General features: G+C 37.4%; 1 protein-coding gene across 12 annotated transcripts in view; it reads left to right on the forward strand.

Annotated features, from left to right (window-relative positions):
- GRIN2B (glutamate ionotropic receptor NMDA type subunit 2B) overlaps window positions 1-16,481 on the forward strand; it is a 543,572-nt gene that overhangs the window by 346,360 nt on the left and 180,731 nt on the right. For 11 of the 12 annotated variants that reach the window (XR_013364272.1, XR_013364270.1, XR_013364273.1 and 8 more), the window contains one exon: window positions 5,837-5,920. The exons of the other annotated variant lie outside the window; for it this stretch is intronic. Coding sequence is in view for 1 of the 11 variants with exons in the window: in XM_077870998.1 (XP_077727124.1) it covers window positions 5,837-5,920 (84 nt within the window). In the remaining 10 variants the exon portion in view is untranslated. The remainder of the gene's footprint in view (window positions 1-5,836; window positions 5,921-16,481) is intronic. 12 annotated transcript variants of the gene reach the window in all.

The raw sequence follows: 16,481 nt of genomic DNA on the forward strand, positions 1-16,481 counted from the left end.
CCATTTTTTTAGTATATATATATATATATATATATATATATATATATATACACACACACACACACACACTATATATATATATATATATATAGTGTGTGTGTGTGTATATATATATATATATATATGTGTGTGTATATATATATATTTAATTCCGGTGTAGTTAGTAGTTAACCTACAATGTTATATTAGTATATTAGTTTCAGGTATATGATATAGCGGTTCAACAGTTCCATGTATTAGTGTGAGTCAAGATAAGTGTATTCATAATACCATCCTCATAGTGCCTATATTACCCATCCCCTCTCCCTCTCATAACCATCAGTTCATTCTCTATAGCTAAGAGTCTTTTTTTGTTTGTCTCTTTTTCCCTCCCTTTATTCACTTGTTTAATTTCTTAAGTTCTACAGATGAGTCAAATCATGTTACTTAAGCCCCATGTCCTTCATGAAGTCTTCACCTCCCCACACTGTGCTCTCTTGTCTCTAAACTTACACAGTATTTGTTGCCTGTTGCATCACCCTAGTCTTCATTTAATCAAGGGATATTTATTAAGAGGTTGCTCCATTCAAAACTTTATATTAGGTTTGCTGTAGATACAGCAGTAAATTAGATATTCTTATTCCCGGGAGTTTTCAACCTGGCGGTGGCTTAGTTACCTGCCATCTATTAATACCTTAGTTGTAGTTTTGTTTTGTTTTGTTTTGTTTTTTGTAACTCTGCAGAGAGGATTGTGTGACTGTCCAAGCTACATCACTTTGGACTCAGATCATTATGGACAGGTTAATGACTTAGGAATAAATATTTTAGGGGAAGTAAGTGAACACTGGAAGGAACACACCTCCATTACCACTTCGCATAGGGATCAAATTCTTTTCTTCCATAAATCTTCTGGCTAAAATAGACATGAAAATTATAATGTCTTTAAAAAAACTTGCTCTATGACATCATTGTGACCAAGTTGTTTTTGCTTTGTCATCAAGGGGTCATTTTTGCAATATACTTCTGGAGCTCATATAGTCTTGTATTGCTCACTTGAAAGAGCAGCATTCAGTTTTCCCTGAGACAGTTCTTTTAGAACATAAGCATAGAATGTGACTTTACCTGTGTAATAAATATTCTAATAAGCAGAGAAATAGAGTTCAAGGAGCCATTTGTTCATTTGCTCACTTACTTGTGCATTCATTCATTTTACAGTCATGTAGGTATTCATTCAAAACCTTTACTAAATGTTGATTGCACGTTTCTTGTCTTGAAGGATGAAGAAAAAAAGACAGTTCTTTCTCTTTTTTTAAGATTTTATTTATTTGAGAGGGAGAGCAAGAGAGCGAGAGAGCAAGAGAGAGAGAGAGCGAGCATGAGCAGGGTGAGAGAAGCAGGCTCTCCACTGAGCAGGAAGCCCCATGTGGGGCTTAATTCAGGGACTCCAGGATCATGACTTGAGCCAAAGGCAGATGCTTAACCGACTGAGCCACCCAGGCACCCCCAAAGACAATTCTTTAACCTTCTATGCATGACTATTTCGGAATAGTCCAATATTATTAAGAACTTTGGTAGTCATTTTATTCTAACCAGAAAGAATAATATTTCACAGTGAAATAATGTAATAAGTTTAACTTCAATGCTGTTAGCTAGACTTTTGGAATTCACTTTCTACCACATCTATATTCTAGAAGTGGTGAGTATTACCTCGGGAGTGATAGCCGAGAGGGTTCAGAAAAGTGAATGAATGAATATACATACATAGTAATTATTCTCAGAATAACTCTCAGGTCACTCTATCCAGTCATTTAAAAAATTTTTTGCTTAGTCTTTTTAGTAAGCATCATTGTCTCCATTACTATAACCATCATAACCTCCACTACCATTCAGTATTTAGCACTGTAAGACCCATAGTACACCAGCAATGCTCTAGGTATGATGAAGGAGAGTGTTTGTCAAAAAGATTAGACCATTATCTTCAGGAGCTTGGCACCTAATTTAATCAATAATGTGGCTATAATGCATAGAAACATATTTCTTAGAATTCTGAAGTCTCTTGGAGAAAACTCTTTAATTTGGTTCTTCAAAGAATTAGATGCTTTATGTCAGAAATATATTCCCAGAACATTTGATCTTCTAGTTTATCTTACTCATTTTGAGGTAGGTGGAAGGCTGGGTACCCTTGGGCTTGAGATTAAGGAGCAGCATCAATACTATTCATCAAAGTTTAGAACCCATAGAATGCTTAGGACTCAGCAGGACTCTGTGGAATGGGGATATTTTATGGATAAGATATGACCTCCTTTTTGAAGAGCTTCAGGTCTAGGTGAACTTAAATCATAAGCATAGAAACATAATTTCTTAGAATTCCCAAATCCCTAAAGAAACTATTTCTCTCCAGTTTCTGTAAAGAAAGAACTATTCTTTGTTTAAAAATCTTCTCCATATCAAGCCTTTGTCATGGACTACCTATTTCCCCACCATATCAGAGGAGGCATTTTACTGAATAGATCTGCTTTCCTCCTGTTTGCTGGAAGTTATTAAAAGAGCTGACTGCAAACAGATTTTTGCTGCCTGAGTGTGGACTTACATCAGGTAGCACCCAATAAGACTTGACAAGCTGACATCTCTTATCCATCAACAGTGATGGGGTGGGGAGGGCAACAGGATGGAGAGAATCTTATTCTCACCTACTTTCTGAGAGACAGAGTGGTTGAGTGATATAGGATACATTTTTAGAATCTATTTAATTTCTGAGTTGGAGTTTTAGAGATTTTGTTTATGGAATATAGGGCTAGAGACAATACCCAGCTTGTTAATGCTAAACAGAAGCTGAAAATTACATACCCTTTAGGTCACAAAGGAGCGGTAAGATGAGTCCTTTGGAGGAAGGAAAATATCCTTACAAAACTCTAATAACAGAGCATCTTGAAAACTCCAGCCAGGCAGCCTAACAGCTCTGTGTGATCGGTAATGATGTCAAGCTTTTGTTCAGAAGAAGGAAGGATCTTGTAAATCCAGATTTCCAAATGTGTAAGCTTTATAGCACCCACTTTTGCCCCATCCTCTTTTTTTCTTAAACATTGGTGACAGTGATTTTTTTTAAAAAAGGAAAAGTAGCAAAAACTACAGCCAGATTATGAGTTGTTCACTTACAGAATTTTCATTTTACATGTAGAATGAAATATGGACACATGTGACTTCTTGTTCTATTAAGAGTATGTTACAAACACTGATGGCTCATTCCTAGGAAAGAAGTAATTGTTGGCTGCCTTTTCATTGGAAGAATATGAATATTGAATTCTGCTTAGATAATTTTCAGGATAATTAGATTCTATGATTCTGTTGGAAAGGAGCTGGTGCCACTTTAGTGGGGGAAATCATACGTTTGTCTTATGTAAGCTGGGGATCTCTTAAATATGTGAGGTCTGAACCATTAAGGTCAATGTTCTTTGAAGATCACTTGCTAAAATTATTAGGAATAATAGGAATGGAGATTTGGGGGAATGAAATCATCAATGTCTGCTAATTATGATTGCTACAAGTATAAAAGTAAGCACATCAAATGGACTGAGAGTGGGAGTAAAAAAAAATCATGTTATTAATGTAGAATGCCTTTCAACCAAAGATGTTAAAAGAAGCACCCAATATTTCTCAAATTTATTGTGAATGTTTTCTATCTTGTTGATTACCTGTTATACTTTTAAAAATTATATTCTATCTTACTCTAGCTGGTAAGCATCTTGAAGAGAGGACTATATGCTATTTTGGATTTCTTATGCTACTTAGCACCTTGCCTTGCACACAGATATGGTCACTTATTGAAGTGAAATAAATTGAAATGAAGAAATATTTATAGTATAACATATCCCGAATGTAAATTAAGCACCAAGAGAAGTTATGTCCAAGAACTGTTTGAAGATGTAAAGGTGGCTAGAACTTTGGGAGATAATGATCATATTAACTTAGGATTTAAAATTTTGAAGTTAGAAAACATATGCCCTATACTTTTGAAAAAATATTTCAAAAGTCAATAGAAAAGACTGGCTTGACTTGATGTTCAGAGACTAACATATCATCTAAAGATAAGATTCTAATGAAAACAAAGCACACTAAATATTTCAGCGTATCTTTTAGATGTGTATTCAGTGACTTTTGACAAATGCTTTCATGGGTATAACCCACACCCCTATCAAAATATAGAATATTTTAGTTGCCAGATTTGTCTCATGCCACTTCCTAGTCAATTTCTTACCTACCACTACTATCCCTATCACACAAAGGTAACCATTATCTGATTTCTTTCACTATAAATTTTTTCTGTCTCAGAACTTCAAATAAATGCAGTTATGTGACATGTACTCTTTTGTGTCTGGCATCCTTTTAACATAATGTTCTGAGATTCAACCATCTTTTTGCATTTATCAATAGTTCTGTTTTTAGGCTAATATTCCATGGTATAAGTATATTAGAGTATGTTATTTTCTGTTGATGAACGTTTGAGTTGTTTCTAGTTTTGGCTATCATGAATAAAAACACTGTCAACATTTTCATTCATATCCTTTTGTGGACATATGTTCTCATTTCTCTTGGGTAAATACCCAGGGGTAGAATTGTTGGGTCATAGGATAAGTATATATTTAACTTTGTAAGATATAGCCAAGCCATTTTTCAAGGTGGTTGTATAATTTTACATTTCCACTGTAAATATAGAAGTGTTTCAGCCGACAGAGGGAATATGATACAGGAAATTAGAAGGCTGAAAGAACAAAAAGGGAATAGTGAAAAGTAATTCCTTTAGAAACAGCTCTAATTCCTGGATCTAGGGTTGTGGTTATCAGAACTTAGAAGCTTAGAGAAGGTACCATGGTGCCACCTAAATCTGGTATGGTACTTAGAGCTCCAAGGAGGAAATACCTTTAAGTGACTGACTCTTCTACCACTGACATTCTGGTCACTGCTTCCATTTGGTGGGTATTTTTTATTTTGGCTATTCAGTGCTAAAATTTCCATTTGATTTCTATTTTAACTTTTGTTTCATGAGTGTTCTTGATTGCCTATTTGAGAATTTTTATAACAGCTGCTCTAAAATCTTTCAACATCTGTGTCATCACATTGTTGGTATCTGTTGATTGTCTTTTTCCATATAAGTTGAGGTCTTCATGGTATTCATGCGTATTATGAGTCACTTTAGATTGTATTCAGATATTTGGAATATTATAAGATTCTGAGCCTTGCTAAGTTTGGTGTTGCTTTGAATCTGGTGTTCTTCCCAATATGCATGATGATATTTGATTTTCAGAAACCTCAAATAGCTATTTCACCCCTTCTGTCTAGGTTTTATAGTTGTGTTTAGTGGGAAAGAAAAGTGGGCATTTGTTTCATTTTACCTGGAACCAGAACCAGTAAGCTTGAATTTCAAAAGCCTACATTCACAGGCTAAAAGAAAACTCACATTCATTTATGTATCTAAATTTATTATTTACTGTCTGGTTGCCACCATTAGAATTTAAGCTTCACAAGAGCTTTTTCTTTGTTATGTTACCAGTGTGTGTCAAGTACTCAGAACAGTGTCTGGAAAAATAAATATCAAAGGCATTCAATAAATATTTTGGAATGAATGAAAAACAATCTGACAAACAAGGAATAATAGCAATATTGCTAGAAGATAATTAGAATGACCAATACTTGTGACCTTATATAAGTTGATTAACCTCTCTATTGTGGATCAGTGTCTTCTTTTGTATAATGGGAAAATAACATTTATTTCATAAGGGAAAATATAGAAAGCATTTATTTAGCATATTGTAGGTGATTAAAAACATAGATTCAATATTTTTTCTCTGCTCCTCTTCAGATGCAGAGACAGTAAAGATAACAAGATTTGGAGAAAAAAGAATAACCAAAAGAAGGGATCATTTCACAGGGCTGTTGATTTTGTGTAAGTGGACAAACAAAAGCAGAAATACTCCATTCCTATTTTCCTTCCATCTTTTCTATTAAGAAAAATGATCTTCAAATAGAAAAGGATAATATCATAGACCTTGAGGTTATATGGGCTTCACAGGTGACTTTTCTTAACCTTCCTCAGGTTAAGCCCAGTTTACTCTGTAAAGTGGGAGTAATAGTACTCCCACAGAGCTGTTTTACATGTGGCAGGATAAAAATCATGGGACACATAGACTTTCCTTATTCCCCAACCTGTCACAGAGAATCTTATAATTGCCAGCTCAATTCCAAAACCAATTCTAATGGGCTGTGGTACATTGGCAACCTTATTAATTTTGCTACTGTTGACCTTTGATCTGGTAAATTTGGACTAAGTTTGGACACAACTAGACTAAGTTTGACACAACTCTGCCTGCTGAATCTCTGCCTACTCAGCCTAACTCCTGCTGTATAAAGCCTGGGTCTCCTTGGTGTCTGCAGACCAAAACACCACACCCATCAGTTTTGTAGCTTTGCTTGGGAACTCAGCTTGGATCCACACCAGAGAAACTCTGTACCAGAGCTCTGTGGGGGACCCAGAAGCCTGTTCCTCTCACCCAATAACCTTGCTCAATATTATACTTGTTACCAATTCTCAGTGCATCATTTCTTAACTGGAGAGTTTTATCTTTTTCATTCCTTCTTTTCAGGTATTGAATAGAAATATCATCCCCCCACCCACCAAATTTCCAAAAACCTAAATCAGTCCATTTTTTTTTCACTCTACTGTCCACCAGGCATCCACATTTTATATATTTTCCTTCTCCATCTAGCCCATGCACTGCACCAAATAGGTGACTCTTAATCATAGGAAACAAACTGAGAGTTGCTGGAGGGGAGAGGGTACCTGGGTGATGGACACTAAGGAAGATATGTGATACAGTGGGCCCTGGGTATTATATAAGACTGATGAATCACTGAACTCTACCTCTGAAATTCATAATGCATTATATGTTAATTAATTGAATTTAAATAAACAAACAAATAAACAAATATCACCATCAGTTTGCAACAAAATGTAGAAAGACATAATGTCAGAATAAGGAAACCCCTGAGACTGAATAAATTATTAAAAAGTGACCCCAGGGATCCCTGGGTGGCGCAGCGGTTTGGTGCCTGCCTTTGGCCCAGGGCGTGATCCTGGAGACCCGGGATCGAATCCCACATCGGGCTCCCGGTGCATGGAGTCTGCTTCTCCCTCTGCCTGTGTCTCTGCCTCTCTCTCTCTCTCTCTCTCTCTCTCTGTGACTATCATAAATAAATAAAAATTAAAAAAAAAAAGAAAAGAAAAAGTGACCCCAAAAAGCCCATGCCTTGATTTAATTGTCCACTGATAAAACACTAACTTTTCTTTAGATAGCTGCAACATTCTAAGAACTGTGGGGAGGTGATATTAATGCCTTGGAAACTATATAAATATATTTCCAGTGGATATCTCAGAGTAGCTGCAGCTCTTTGGTGTCATAACTGTTGAATTCAGGGAGAAGATGTAGGGATTGAATATGGAAAGGGGGTCAGAAGTTTCTCCAGAGTCACAGACCATTATTTAAAATATGTCCTTCACAGAGTGTGAGGAAGCCTGCTTAACTGGCTATTATCCGGTATGGAGATTTTCCAAGTTGTCACCTGATGCTAGGGTAAATCTACTGTTTTCCTTTGAGTAAATCTCTTTAGGATGTAAAAAGACTACAAGGCTGTTGTTAATAGGGTGAGAGGTGACCAGATTGATATTGGTAGTTTCTTCAGGAATGAAAGCAAAATGAGACTTCCATTTACCATCTCAGGAGGGAAACCTGCTAAGGAGCCAAACCAAAACCATAGGGACATTTTCATTTTTATTATAATCTGTGTTTTAAAAATTAATTCCCACTTAGCTGCATGGCCATTGTGATTAAGAAAATACTTTTGAACAGAAAAGGGATTTATATACTGCCTTTATAGGCAGCAAGAAGTAAAGGGTTGGAGAGATTGGTTTCCATTCCATGGCCAGGCTCAAAAAGAGGTTTAACAAAGGCTAATGATTGTGGTGCAGGTTCCTAAGTGGAGAGGAAAGGAAACCATGTCCAGGGAGCCTGTATCAAAGGGAGGGAAGACAGCCATGGGAGCTATCTGGGCCTAGGATAAGGCAGGCCAACACTTCTTCTACTATAGTCAACTGCCAATTGTCTGCTTCTGTAGCTTGCAGAGCTGAGGAAACGAGGGATCTGATGGGTTCAGTGACAGAAGTACAAATGCAGTGATATGGTAAATGATGATATGTACTCCAGCATGGGGAATTTGGTAAATATCTTTATAGAGAAGGTAGCATCTGAGTTGAGATTTTAAAAGTGGTTAGGATTTTAATCAGATACGGCTGGAGGAAGGAGGGATGGATTATAAAAGCTCAGGCTAGAGGAGAAAACATGTGAGACTTGGGGGAAATACTGCTGTCCATATAAAGCTGAGACTTTATATCTGTAGGTGGCATGTTGGTGTACTGGAAAATATGGTTAAGTAATGAGTCTACTTTGGCTTTTTTATTTTCTCTACTGATTGAGTTCTGCTTGGGTCATTTGAAGAAACTTTATTTTGTTTCTAATCATTTAGTCTCCCACTGGGAAAGTATGGGTTTATGCATTTTTCTTTTGATCTTGACAGTGCTAGAATATGATTGCTTTGGAGGATGGCACTTGGATGTCTATTCAGTACTTAATTCTACTGCTAATCCCCACTTTTCCTCAGCCTTATTGATCCTCAGCGTTTTGCCAGTTCCAGTATATTTCTGTGATCAGTAAACACTCTGAGAGTCATCAAATCAAATAAGTGGAGAGGACCTCCAGAGGTCATTATGCCTATAGGTAGGTGATTTCCAAAGCCTGCCAAGATGGAGGGTTTTTTCATTATCTCTTTGGAGCAATCTAGAGATAGAGTCTGACAGCCTCCCTCAGGTAGTTCATTCTAGTAATTAATCAGCTGGAAAGTACTTCCTTATGTCTAATTGAAGTCTTTCCTAATGTAACTTAATTTATTTTCTCCTGTTTTATCCACTCTGGGCATGGATAGCAAATGATTACTACAGTGCTACTAACAACTCTTCATGAACTTGAAGACAAAAATCTCATCACCTTTCTACCTCTCCTCTCTAAATTAAGCAACTCCAGCTTCTTATATTATTCATCATAAGGGTTATTTCCATTTCTTTAGCTATCTTTATTGAAGTTCTCTGAACTATTGAGTTTCTTTACATTATTTGAAAATAATTCCTATAATGAACAGAAATTTGTACTGAATACAAAATAACTATTTGGGAGATCTCATTGGTGACTTTCAATGTGAAAACATTCATGGGCCATTTTTAGTGGAAGTAAAAATAACTGATGCTAGGACTAAGTTTTAGGTAGGGATGTTGGTAACACATCCATTTTTAAAATTTTTTTATGGTTTTAACAGACTTAATCTCATTATGGTATACCTATGCTTCTTTTGAATCCCTGTGAACATAGTTATATGCTTTTCATGAGAATTTTCATGAAATTACTTGTAAATTATAGACCCAGAGGAGAAAAGACACTATGTCTTATGTTGTCCACTCCCTTTTTGTCTTAGCAATTTGGGAGTGTTTCCCCTAATGTATTTTAGAGTATCTTAGGGCACCTGGATAAAGATTTTAAAATCTTTAAAAAAAGAGTACCTTGTCCAAAGAATCTGAAATAATAGATGTAGTGATTGCTACAAATAACTGTAAGAGTGTATGATATATATTTGCTCATGAAATGGCTTTGTGATTTATGGAGAAGTTATAGTGGGTAATGGGGATAAGCCAATGTTGGAGAGCAAGGGTATAAAATTCAACATTCATTGTATACTTCCTATGTATAAAGCACTGTGTGAAGTACTGTGAATATGCAAATATGGGTAGAGATGGCATAGTACCATCAAAGGAAAAGGAAAAGAATGAGTAGGATGGTCCAATCAAAGTATGTTGGTGTGATGACACTTGGACGTTGGAGAAGGACAATCTAAGAAGTATCAGTTGTGGGAATGTTCCATTGAAATCAGTCATTTGGCACTGATTTGTCAGATAAGAGGAAACTGGCTCCTCAAAATTTGGTGCTAAGTAGAAGATGAGGAATGGCAAGTATCAGTGACATGCATTTTATTTATAAACAAGGAAATAATTGTTATAATAGTTAAATTCGTTGAGCTTTTACAACATCCCAGGTGAAATTCTACATATATTCATTGAACTCTCATAGCAGTGCTATGATGCATATGCTACTTTATCTCCATTTGACAGAAAGAGACATGGAAATGAATAGGGAGAAGAAATCTCATAGGAATAGATGGAATTAGGGGTGGGGTCTGAGTGTTAGGTAAGGAATTTACTTGGAGACAATGCCAATAGGATTTAGGGAGAGGGGGACTCCAGATTAGGTGGATATGTGGATGCTTCTCTGTTTGGGATGGCACCAAGGAATGATGTGGTGACCAAGAAGGACTGTGATGCAGCAGGTGTTATTTTGGCATATTTCTAAACACATATGAATGCAGAATAAGGTAAGTTGTGTCAGAATTTGATTTGAGTCATCAAGAGAGGCTGGGTAACTGCATGTGTAGGGATTGGCCAGTTGAGCAGTGTGTTTCACAGGGATGACATCCTTCCTCTCTTCATCAGCCCGTGCCCTTCTCCATTCTTCCTATTTTTCTCACCTGTGGTTCTGTTTTCCTCTGAGACTCCTTGGGAGACATTTTCCTTTGGCCTTGGCCATGGCCCTGCATGGCTGTGACATGCCTATCTGGTGAGGTCTTCCTCACTCCATTGTGCCCTTGGAGCAGAGACCTCACAGTTGTTCTCTCAGTGTCCGCATCACACCTTTCCTAGCTGAGACCCACAATGCCTTCTTCTCATTACATAACTGGAGATGCCACCTGCGTGAACCCTTGTTTCATGTCTCTGAGAAATTCCTGCCTGCCTTCATTTCTCCCACACCTTCAGAACTCCTCTCCACCCTCTCTTCATCCTTGCTCACCCCTAGTCCCACCACAGTCTCTACCTCATTTTAGATGACAGAGGCAAGTAAATGCCTGAATCTGTGACGTGGGTGGGTTTCCATGTGAGTTTAAGTTGGAATCTGAATGTGATTGTGAATAGGAGTGGCTATGTAGAGGTATGTACACAATTAACGGTGCATTTTCACCCTTTTATATACGTGTGTGTGTTCATTGGGTGGGAAGAGCCAGCTGGGAGTAAATTGATTTAGGTTGTGATCAACATTACTTAAAATGAAGAAAAAGTTAACTGCATAAAGGTATGCAGAGGAGGGTGATTATCTAGTTTTTATAAATTGAACATTTTAAGTTTCCATTATGAAGGGATCAAATTTTGGTTAGTCATTCAAAGAAAAATTAATTTTAAAAAATATTACATATTCTTACGTGTGTGTGTGTGGAAAAGATGAAAATATTAAGTGAAAACACAAGGTTAGAGCAGTTGTGTATAATGTGATACATATTTCTATTGCATTTACATATTCTTGGAAAATGTATGAGAAAATCGCTAACATATATTGGGGTTACCTCTGGAAGGTGACATTATTTCTCTTAACTGCATTTTCTGATCTATTACTGTGAACACATCATATGTAAAAATAAATAATATAAGGTTGTGAGACAACAGCAAGATTTTAGGATAGCAACACAAATGTGAAGAGTAGGCACACAGGAAGGGGTCCCCTGTTACAGCCAAATAAGGCCCAGTAGCCTTTCCTTTTCTCCTCCTCCAGCTCACTTGATACCAGTGGAATCACTAAAAAGCCCACCCACTGCACAAAATCTCTTCCTAAAGCTTTTTCCCAATTAGAAATTTGTTTGAATACATCTGTACCCCTAAGAAGGCAAGCATTTGTCAGGGATTTGCTGAACAGTTTAGCCCACAAGTCACATCTGTGCAAGTTGGAAAAAGGTATCATTCCTCAGATCACTCCACTGCCATGTGCTGGAAAACCATCATGATGAAAACACCAATTGACCATGTTCGTGTGATGATCCTCCCGCATTTGTGCGGGGACCTTGCTACACATTTGTAAGTAATATGCCTTCCCCGTGGTATGAATTGGTAATGTGTAGTTTGCTTTCCTCCTTAGCTCTAAGGAATGGGAGTTGAACACATGGTGGGAAGGGAAGAGAGGAACAGACGGTGAGTGTGGAGCACCTTGCAAAAGATTCCCGAGAGAGCTCTAGATCTGGAAACTTTGGACAGCTTGAAACAACATGGGGCATCAAACTAAGGAAAAAGAAGGACCTGGGAAGTCAGGGCCTGAGAGAATAGAAAGGAAGGAAATGGGAATCCAAAACTGTACTTCCAGCTGTGCTGGTTTGTGCTCTCCTGTGTTCTTGAGCTCAGGGGAAGTGATCTGTTAATTCTCTTTGAGCTCCTCCTTATGGGGCTTTGGAAGTGAGCTGAATCCCTGGTTTATAACCAGAAGTGCCTCCCAGGGATAGATAGACTTGTGTTATCAGTGTGCGGACCCCCATGGAGGGCAGATTAATGGGATCTATTCCTGTGTTCAAATTCTAATGCCCATTTAATAGCTGTGCTTCTTGGTTTAGTTCCTAGCCTCTTATGACAATTTTCACTCTATATGTTTTCATTTATCCCTGATCTGCTAAAATCAGGAGTCTGAGAGCAGATCAGGAAACCAATAGATCTCTGAGCACACAGATGCCATGTGCGTGCTCTGGCTGTGTTATCATGCGATGAAGTGCTCCTTGGATCTAAGCGGTTTTGATTGACATAAAGTTATCAACTAAAAAGTGAATACTTGAGATTTCCTCTTCAAGGGAAAGATCCTGGCAAGCATATTTTTTAGCTAATCAAATTAGACATTTTTAACAATTATGATTCTGTTACTGTGGGAATGATGGTAGAAGCTGAGGAGGGTTTGTCTAAGGCTCCATGGAAAACAGTTCCTGGGAATGATAATGGAAGAACTGAGAGGTATGTGTCCATGAGTCATAAAACATTCATTATACAAATCTTAAAGTGATTATTAGTTGGCAAATTGCTAAGGTTCTGTTATTGCTGAGATTATTCAAATTAAAAAAAAAAAAAAACAACCTTCTTGGAGTGTGAATTGACCAGTATTGATTTGTATAGCTAAAGATGCTACCCTTCCTTGGTAGAGGACTTGCATATGGATTTTTCAAGAGGTTTTAAAGGATTCTTCTCAGAGCAAATCTAAACCTCTGCTTTACTTTGAAACATTTTTTTTTAAACATTTGTGTTTTGTCCAGAGAACCATGAACTGAGGTTGTGTTTGAGGATGAATATAGTTCTCCCCTAGATCTTTGAGTGCTGGTCTGGAGGAGAAGCCACAGGAACTGGTAATAGCAGTTCAACATGCAGATTTCAGCTGAGCCATTCTGGGCTTCTCGTGGTATAGGCCAGCCTTCACCAGCAGGACAGACCCTCCACTGTGATCTGGCCTGGATTATGCAGTGGTAGTAAATTCACTTTAGAACAGATTCTGCTGTTGCAGTTGGTGAGATGAACTTTGATGTCTACTAGAAAAAGGGACTGTGTCTGTTTTGTTTGCCTCTGAATTCCTAGAGCTTAACACATAATAGTTTGATAATTAAGTGAATATTAGTTAACTGAATAATGAATTAAAAGGTATTGCAGAGGGAGGCTAGTCGGGTACTGAGCAGAAGCTAAACAGAAGTTTTTACTTCTTTATATTGGCTGGATTTCTAGTCTCCCAATCTTGATTTTATTCTCTAATTTGGTCAGTATCAGGGCAATAAACCATCTTACCCAACCTCATAACAGACTGAGGTAATAACCAGATGCCAGTTTGTAATAATTTCCATTATTAATTATTCCATAACCAATCACTTTCAAAATCACTAGTTTAAAAATAACAACAATCATATGGCTAATAGTTTGACAGTTTGGGAAGGATTCAGCAGGGAGAGCTTATTTTAGCTCCAAGGGGCATCAGTTAGGATGACCAGAGCTGAAGGATCTAATTTCAAGATGGCACAATCATATAGTTAGCTAATGGGGGATGGCTACTAGATGGGACTCAGTTCTCCTCCACATAGGCCTGTCTGTTTGGCTACTTGGGCTTCCAGAAGGCATGGGTGGCTACTTACACCTAGAACAATGTTACTTTTGTATTGTCTTGGTCAAAACAGGTCCAAGCCAATTTGGGGAAGAGGGGAGAAGTAGACTACTTCTTGAAAGAGGAAGTGCTAAAGAATTTGTGGCCATTTTTAATGGACTTCCAATATTCACTAAAAATATATATTAGAAAGATTTTCTACTGGTTGATTGCTCATTATATTCTCTTCCTTGTAGGAAAGTTCCACAGCTAGCTAAATTACATAGGCCAAGAGCTAACTTGGCTTCCTTAAAATTCCTATCAATTCCCCCTTCTAAACTCTGGCAAATAAATATACTAGTTCTACTTAGATTGTATATTTATTATGCAGATGATGTTTTAAAAGTCCCAGTGTGCCATCATCTCCCATCCCATCCTCCCCACTCACAGATTGCATATTGTTGCTCTTCAAAGAACTCCTTTTCTATTGACATGCTGGAGTTGTCACTGCCTAGTTTTAAGTAGATTCCTGGTAGACCAGATTCCCTGGTCTAGATAAAGGGGAAGAAGCAAATTATATGGTCTGAGGGGCAGGTGTCACTAAAGTTATGATGTACCTATCTCAATTACAGTCTCACCTGCCAAATGTATTTGGACAAGAAAAAAACATTTTTATGTCTTTCCAGATGCAATCCTTTACAGTGCTAGGAAAGTCATTGTCAAGTTCATATGGATTGGCTCTTTTATAGGTTTCAAACAGTCAAGTTTCCTTTGTCAATTCAATCTTTCTTCAGAGATTGCTGTGAAACAAGTTTCATGTCTTTTTTTGTTTGATTCTTTTGCATATTTCTTTCTTATACCCTTAGAATGACTTTGGTAAGAGCTCTAGGCTCTGCTTAGTCTTTGACTTAGGAAGCCCAAGTAGCAACCATTTCTAAATTACCTATTAGGGCTAGGCAGTGTAGATGTGTTTCTCTGTATCCCCCATGCCCACCCTCCCATAAACATCATCACACCATGGGTATTTGGGGAGAGGGGGCCTCTAAGAGGCCAGCTTACCCAAGGTCTGCATAGTAAGTGCCATCACAGGTGGGACATGAGCTCAGGTCTTTGTAACTCCACAGCCCTAGTAATGTTGTATGCAAGCTCATTTCAACCATGATAGGTTGAATTTTACTGGTTGACTCTCAGAGCCAACTAATCTCTATATCTTGAAGTACTTGGTCCTAACCCAATATAAACCAATTTAATAAGCTATGGTAATGATTACATATTTTAAAAATTCTTTATTTAAATTCAATTTAGTAAATATATACTGTATTGTTAGTTTCAGGGATAGAATTTAGTGATTCATCAGTTGCATATAGTAACCAGTGCTCATTACATCATGTGCCCTCCTTAATGTCCATCACCCAGTTACCCCATCCCCTTCCCCTCCTCCCTTCTGTTTGTTTCCTATAGTTAAGAGTCTCTTATGGTTTGCCTCCCTCTCTATTTTCATCTTATCTCATTTTTCCTTCCCTTCTTGTATATTCATCTGTTTTGTTTCTTTAATTCCACATATGAATGAAATCATATGGTATTTGTCTTTCTCTGACTGCCTTATTTCACTTAGCATAATACTCTCTAGTTCCATCCACATCGTTGCAGATGGCAAGATTTCATTCTTTTTGATGGTTGAGTGATATTCCATTGTGTGTGTGTGTGTGTGTGTGTGTGTGTGTGTGTGTCTCATCTTTATCCATTTAATTGTCAGTGGACAGTGATTGCATATTTTTTTAAATTTTTATTTATTTATGATAGTCACACACACACAGAGAGAGAGAGAGAGAGAGGCAGAGACATAGGCAGAGGGAGAAGCAGGCTCCATGCACCGGGAGCCTGATGTGGGATTCGATCCCGGGTCTCCAGGATCGCGCCCTGGGCCAAAGGCAGGCGCCAAACCGCTGCGCCACCCAGGGATCCCAATTGCATATTTTTAAGATGATGCATAGTTTGAAAGATTGATGGAAGCAAAGGAAAATTGGAGGCAAAAGAAAATTCACCTCTATTCCCACCACTGTAACACAAGTATTTTAATTTTATTCTAGCCTTTGACCTCATGAATACCTGTTTTTATACAATCACCATCATAGCGTACATCCAGTTTTTCATAATGCTTTTCAAACAATATTGTGATGGATGGACTTTTCTCCAAGTTTCTGTGTATTACAGTAATAATTTTCATTTGCTTTGTAATATGCTGTGCAAATGACGAAGGTAGATCCTTTTTTTGGTTTATAAAATATGACTTATACACACACACCACACACACACACGAAAATTTACATGAGTATGAGACGAATACAAAAATTTTTATCACACATAGAGCTAATACTGTTATATTTTGGATGTTTTCTTCCAGACTTTCAAAATGTTGTAAATATATTTTGT

The sequence above is a fragment of the Canis aureus genome, chromosome 25, assembly GCF_053574225.1.
Source record: "Canis aureus isolate CA01 chromosome 25, VMU_Caureus_v.1.0, whole genome shotgun sequence".
NCBI classification, from domain to species: Eukaryota; Metazoa; Chordata; class Mammalia; order Carnivora; family Canidae; genus Canis; species Canis aureus.